The sequence below is a fragment of the Nothobranchius furzeri genome, chromosome 4 (genome assembly GCF_043380555.1).
Source record: "Nothobranchius furzeri strain GRZ-AD chromosome 4, NfurGRZ-RIMD1, whole genome shotgun sequence".
NCBI lineage: Eukaryota > Metazoa > Chordata > Actinopteri > Cyprinodontiformes > Nothobranchiidae > Nothobranchius > Nothobranchius furzeri.
The window spans coordinates 55,211,455-55,218,751 of record NC_091744.1 but is presented as its reverse complement, the minus strand read 5'-3'; the positions used below and the strand labels follow the sequence as shown (position 1 = coordinate 55,218,751).

The window sequence follows — 7,297 nt, the reverse complement described above, 5'->3', positions numbered from 1 at the left end:
CGTCTTCGTCTTGAACTGTCCAGAGGTGAAGCAGTTCAGATGAGCAGAGGGCATGAAAGATCTTGGCCACTGTCTCATGTAGATTAGCCTGTCAGAGACATAAAGTCTCTGCTCGAGCGAGCAGACGCAGCAGATCATGACCTTTAGGCCAAAAACAGGACATTCCTGGCACTACAGTGGTGAAAAACTGTTTTGTCTCTGTGTTCTGAATAAAGGTTTTTTTTTGCAAGGTGCTTGTTTTTAATGTTTTGTCCTTACTTTTCTTTTCTTGTCCTAATTCACTTAACTTGTTATTATTAAACACAGTTTCTGCATAACCATTTTTCATAAATTTGACTCAAATTCCTGACTTCCTCTCTGAAAAGTTGTTTGCATGGCCTCTCTAATAGAGTGAGGAGTGGACACCCCCATCCACCCACCCATCCCTCCACCCCAGCATCTAAATGTGTGCTGGTGTTTGGAATAAGCCTCTTTCTGCCCACCTACAGGAGCAGGAGTGTGTGGCCCCGGGAGTCACTGGCAGCAGGAACGGCAGCATCAACGGTACGTTACTATCACCACACCGGGGAAAATTAGGAGGGTTTCCTTTCAGGTATTTATATCAAAGACAATTAAAAAAACAAAAACCTTTGTAGTTACATTCACTTGTAAGTTCATCCCATTTTATTCATAAAGAAAGTAGAATAAATATAAAACTATGCAGTGTTAAAGTGCAACAGTTTTATCCTGCAGTAATGATTCATTGAACCAGCCTGATTATCAGTATTCTGTTGGTTTCATTTGGTCCACGTGTACAAATTCACTGGAAGGTTTTCATTTACATTTGAGACTTAAAAAGTATTTAGCTGTCGTTAAGCAAAGTTTTGTTTCCAAGTTAATGCTGGCATGAGTAGAAGTGGTAAAACATTCCACCTCGTCATTCTGATCATTCAGTTTAAAATGTAATTTGAGGTGTGAAAATAAAATCATTTAAATAAAACAGCTCAGTAAGGTTTTTTTCTCCTTTTCTTTGGAATGATGTAGTGATCCATCGTATCCTGTGTTACAAAACTTCTGTGTTAGTTTTGACATGTCACACTATTGCCCTACTTCACAATACAGTATTTAGTTTTTGTTATCCAATTGTTGTGTCTTGGCGGCATTCACTGGCTGAAAGTGACATCCTGTTGCTAAGGTTACATTAGACTGAAGGAGAACGGGATCTGAATGGTAATTTTCTGAAACCATTCTGGAAAGTTACAGAAAGTCTCCTTATTGTTTTTTTATTCATTTATTTTTATTTATCTTTATAAACTCGAACTTCATCTTTTTTTCATCCATTAGGATGTGTGTGTGTGTGTGTGTGTGTGTGTGTGTGTGTGTATAGCTACCAAATGGCGTGTTGCTGGATGTTTGATCTGTGACTCCTGATATATTCATGCACCTCTAAGCCTCTGTGTGAGCTGTTGGCCTCCACCCATTTGACTGTACAACAGCCGTGTGTATTCTCAAACAGACCATTCAGTATGTGTCAGTGGTGTGGATGCGCGCATACGCACGCACGCACGCACGCACGCACGCACGCACACACACACACACACACACACACACACACACACACACACACACACACACACACACACACACCTCTCATGTCTTCTTCACCAGACGCAAGTTCCCTCACATCACCTTAGTGATCTATGACTAGTCTGTGTGTGTGTGTGTGTGTGTGTGTGTGTGTGTGCGTGCATGTGTGTGTGTGTGTGTGCGTGCGCGTGTGTGTGTGAGTGTGTGTGTGTGTGCATATCAATGTCAGCTCTGTTCTGCTGCTGGCGGCCAAAGGAGGGTTAGGAAAAGAGGGAGAAGGAGGAGGGTGGGTCTCTGGATGCACGACTTGTGTTGACCTTGGCAGGGTGAGACCATCCTCAGGTCCCGCCTCTCTTCACGGCTGGAACAGACTGAGGCCTTCTTTAGAACAGAACAGACCACAGCGGCAGCCCTAGGTAGCAGCAGCCATGGCCGGTCTGAATAGGCTCAGTGTCAAATAGTGGCTCACTGGTTTGACCTGGTCCGTAGAGAGTAGCTGGTGAACATAATGAAGTAGCTTCAGTTGAAATGATGCCTTCAAGGACAACAGGGATCTGCTAGGTGAATCAAAGACCTAGTAGTCTTAGGTTCACTCTGAGTTACTCCATGTACAGATCACAGGATCCAGGACAATACTGACAACTGGGGGCACTATAGACATTATTGATGACCAAATAAAGTTTTTTATTGGATGAACACTAGTTTGTTGGACTTCACATACTTATCAGTGGCCCCTGCCGGGAAACGATTCCAACCCTGATTTCTGTTAAATAGTTCAGTGACCAAAATGTGTTGTTATCTGTTATTGGGTTAAATTCTGAATGATTGGAGCAACACAAAAGTTTAACTCTAGAAGAAAAGAAAGTCAATCATAAAGGGGACAGAACACATTAAAGCTGGATTGGTGGTTTTTATTTGAAATGTCCAAAGGTGCATTCAGCTGTTTGGTCAAAAGGACAAAATGTAGGTAAAAAGAAAATGTTTCCAACCTCCTTTACCTGGTGATAAATGCCAGGTTCATTCATCCATCCGCTTTCTGCCTCTAATCCGGGGTCAGGTGAGCAGCCTAAGCAGACCGGCCACCTCAACTGGTTCCTCCGATCTTCTCAGAGGCCTAGTGGTATGAGTGTCCACCCTGGGACTCAGAGATCAGGGTTCAAATCCTGGTTGGGTCATGCCTAAGACTTCAAAAATTGGACCAAATGCCTCCCTGCTTGACACTCAGCTTTAAGGGGTTGGATTGAGGCGTCAAACCACCAAATAGTTCCCGAGCCACTGCTGCAGCTCACTGTTCCCCACAAGGATGGGTCAAATGTGGAGATGTAATTTCACCAGTGTGTGAGGATGACTAATGGGACTTTAACTTAACTTAACTTTGATGTGAAGCGTGTTTTGTTAAACAGGCAAAGAATGGGTGGAAACAAGAAACAACAGCATCAATAAATGTAAAGGATGGTTGTAAAAAGGCAGAATTTAACAGAAAATAGTCTGAAAAGTGTTGGGTCCTCAGTTAATTTGTTCAGAATGCAAATGGTGCCAGTAAAGATGTTCTGAAAACAGAATATTGTTCCTCTGGTAAAGTTTTTTGCTACTGATTACTCAGACTCAGACAACCCACACAAAACAGAACCCAAAAACCCAAAGTGTGACAGGTCAGTTGTGTTTTCAAGGGCAACAATAAAAAAAAGGAAATAATATAATGATGTGTTTGCTGTTTAAAGGTGTGATCAACCCTCTAAAATGACCAGTGCTTGCATCATAAGTTTTTGAAAGCATGCTACTTTAAAATATTTTGGGTTTTGTGGTGGAAAAATGTGGAGAATAGCCTAATGTTTCTACAATCCTTAAACAGATGTTTAAGTCATAATGCTGGAAATCATATCAGGAATCCAAAAACAGTCAAAAGTTTGATGAGCAATTTATTTTAGGAAAAAAAGCAGCAGTGTGAAAATGATGGGGTGAATTTGTTCATGAGTCCACCTTATGTGGTGTGGTATTTTGTGTTTCCTGCCAAACTGGGCCAGCGAACAATCTCAGGCAGATCTGAGACAGCAGGGCAAATATTAGTCCTACTCCAGTGTATGAACTGACACTGTGGAACTCTGAGAATGGAGATCAGCCCCCCCCCCCCACCACCACCACCACCACACACACACACACACACACACACACAGGTGTTGATGAGCTACAATTAGCCACAGCTGCCCTGAGGCTCGCTGACAGAAGCAAAGTTGCTGAACACTAGCGCCCTCTGACCACCACCAGCAGGCATGGAGGGTGAAGTGTCTTGCCCAAGGGCACAATTGCTGTTTAAGACTGAGCGGGGCTTGAACCTGAAACCCTCTGGTTATGAAGCAGACATTTAACTCTTCTGCAACCAAAGCCCCAATAAAACTATTAGTTAGTAGTTCAAGACCAATAAATACCCAGCTAAGTCTAATAAACACACACAGAGGGACATTCATAAAGACATAGAGGTAACACTTTACAACAAGGGCCCCTTTTTTAAAGTTACTTAGTGCATTAATAAGCAGAAATTAGGGATGTGTATTAATGAAATTCTGGCGATACAATTCATATTACGATACGGGGAGACGATACGATATATCACGATATATTGCAGTACATTCAGTCCCATGATATTAGCGATTTTTAGACTGAATTTTTATGGGAAAATTCAATAAACAGTACAAACTGATACTTAACATATTTAACATGAGGTATCTGAACCATAATAGGGAGCCTAAGTCACTTCTGCATCATGGGTCCTCGGAAAAACGAAAAAATGAACGCAAGTCAACGGGGCTAAAAACGCTATTTTCTAATTCCGCTTGTTTTGTGCCATGGATTTCACATATGGTGTCCGTGAATTTTATAGATGCATTTTGACACCAAGGACGCACTTATTTTCGAACGGGAGAACTATTTTTCAGGTTTTGTGTGAAAACAAGTCCAGGACTACAAATGTGCTTCACGAAAGTGACGTCATCGAACCAGACACGGAGAAAACTGAGGGAAAAGGGCTGTAAGTTCAACAAACTTCCCACAGGAGGGAAGAACCACCATAAATCTGGTCATTTGGTAAGTAGCAGCTATGCTAGAGGAGAGCGGCTTATGTGGTGACGTCGCATATGCAACGTGCTGAATTCTAGTTTGTAGTCATGCTAATTAAGAACTTTCACAAGTGAATAAATCTCAAAGTACATGACTGGCATGGTTGAAACACCCATCATTACTTTTCATTAAAATAGCAGTACAACATATGTGTGATCCAGGCCTAAGGCTAAGCAGATTAGAAAATAGTGTTTTTAGCCCCGTTGACCTGCATTAATTTTTTCATTTTTCCAGGGACCCATGATACAGAAGTGACTTAGGATCCCTTTTGAGGGATTTACATTTTAATGGTGGAAACAAAACCCATTGCACACTGCTGTCAACTATCGGTCGGCGTTTGAATTGCATCAAAACAAAAGAAAATACACAAATTTTTGCATGGAAATTCTTCCAAAAATTAGATACACAGCTTTTCAATATCGATATAATATTGCAGGAAAAAATTTCACAGTATATTGCCATATCAATATTTTCTTACATCCCTAATACACATAGTAACTCAGTGTCATATTATAACACTTTTGCTCATAATTTATGAACATTGTTTCTTTTTTTACAAAGCAAACTGGCTTAAGCATCAGTTTTGCCTCTGAAAAGTAAACTTGCCTTATCCTTTTTCTTAGCATGTTGATTTATGTTTTTATATGGTGTTCTGCACCCTGGGCTTCCATTAATTTTGTGGAAAGTGCTATAAAAAAATTTGATTGATTGATCTATCTCTTATAGAAATTATTCATCAGTACACCGGGGCCTTTCCATCACCCTAATTAAGCCAACTATGTCTAAAACTAAACTTTCTCTGCCAGACTAATCAGTCTTTTTTGCCAAATGGTTTTCCCCTCGGAGTTGGTACGATGGTGGGCAACTGCAGCACAGGAGTTGTGTGTTCACCCCACAATTGGAAGGTTGCAGGTTCAAGCCCGGCTCAGTCTGTCGTTGTGTCCTTGGGCAAGACACTTAACCCACCTTGCCTGCTGGTGGTGGTCGGAGGGACAGGCGGTGCCTGTGTACGGCAGACTCTCCTCCGTTCGTGTGCCCCAGGGCAGCTGTGACTACTATGTAGCTCATCACCACCAGGGTTTGAATTTGTGTGTGAATGACTGATTGTGTTGTAAAGCTCCTTGGGGGGTTCCAGGACTCTAGAAGGTGCTATATCAAATACTGGCCATATATCATTTTACATGGCCTCCCTGTCTGCTGCCACAGTTCTACCACACGATTACACTGCATCAGAAAAACATGAAATGTTTGAATTATTTGCACTTTAATCCATTATTCTCTGAACTTTGGTCAGTTAATCAAACCAATAGACAGATGGTGAGAGGAAGGCTAATTTAAAAACTACAACACTAATCCATTGCCCATTTTTGTGCTCTTCAGGTGACCATGACAACTCTGCTTCTGCTGTGTGTGTGTTTCCCCATCATCTCAGCAACAATATCATTTGAAGACCACAATGGTAAGAAACAAAAAATAAGCATGAATTACCTTGTTACACTGATTTGACCTCTGACCTGTAGTCAGGATTAAAGACCAGGTTCACTGAAAAAACATTTTTACTTGTTACTTACTTTAAAAATTTTGTACCACAAGTATCTGGCCAGGTTTCACCTTCTAAGTTGACTGATTTTTTGACCTGAGAGCTTGGCTAGATGACTATTTCTGTTCTGCTGCTGATGGTTCTGCTTATTCCAAGATTGATTTCCCATATTTTCAGCGCTATGATCCCTTTTCCCTGACTGTCTATCCCAGAACTTTACTTTTGACTGTTGTAACTTAAACACATTTGATATTTATTTATTTACAAATTTATAAATTTGCACAGTAACTAACAAATCAATAACCTCCTTGCTTTATCAGACATGGATGGTGCATTACGTGTCAGCATCCCCTCGGAGGTCTCTCTCCGTCCTCAGCTAGGTGGTAAGGTGGTTGTGCCATGCTACTTCCAAGATAACACCATCAAGGACATTGGTGCCCCAACTACCGCACCACTCTCCTACCGCATCAAATGGACCTATGTCACCAAGGAGAGGACTACAACAATCCTAGTGGCACTGGGGGGGAAAGTTCATGTAGAGAAAGATTATGATGACAGGGTGACATTGGTCAACTACCCAATGGTTTCTACTGACGCTAGCATGGAGCTTACAGAACTGAGGTCCAAAGATTCTGGCATGTACCGCTGCGAGGTCATGCATGGCATTGAGGACAAGTACGACTCTGTGGAAATCCAGGTTCAGGGTAAGCTTAATGTTTACACTCCTATTAAGGTAATGTTCTTCAGACTGAAAGACAACTTATTCATCATTTTATGTATTTTATATTTTTTTTATTTGACTGGAAACAAATTAGCAGAAAAGGGTGATTAAAGCAGGGTTAGTGAATGTGTTTTTATTTAAAAAATAAATGATCCTTTAAATATTTTACAGGCATTGTGTTTCACTACCGGGCCATCTCCAGCCGTTACACCCTGACTTTTGAAAGAGCTAAAGCAGCCTGCATCCACAACAGTGCCACCATTGCCACTCCGGCGCAGCTCCAAGCTGCCTTTGATGACGGATACCACCAGTGTGATGCTGGATGGCTGTCTGATCAGACTGTCAGGTACAGTAGT

At 41.6% G+C, this 7,297-nt stretch overlaps 1 protein-coding gene across 1 annotated transcript in view; it reads left to right on the top strand.

The window, feature by feature from the left end:
- Nucleotides 1–462: 462 nt before the first annotated feature.
- The window catches only part of acanb (aggrecan b), a 34,673-nt gene continuing 27,838 nt past the window's right edge, over nt 463–7,297 (top strand). Inside the window, exons 1-4 of the mRNA XM_015963883.3 lie at nt 463–543; nt 6,061–6,139; nt 6,541–6,924; nt 7,113–7,287. Coding sequence (XP_015819369.1) covers nt 6,067–6,139; nt 6,541–6,924; nt 7,113–7,287 — 632 coding nt within the window. The 5' untranslated portion in view covers nt 463–543; nt 6,061–6,066. The remainder of the gene's footprint in view (nt 544–6,060; nt 6,140–6,540; nt 6,925–7,112; nt 7,288–7,297) is intronic.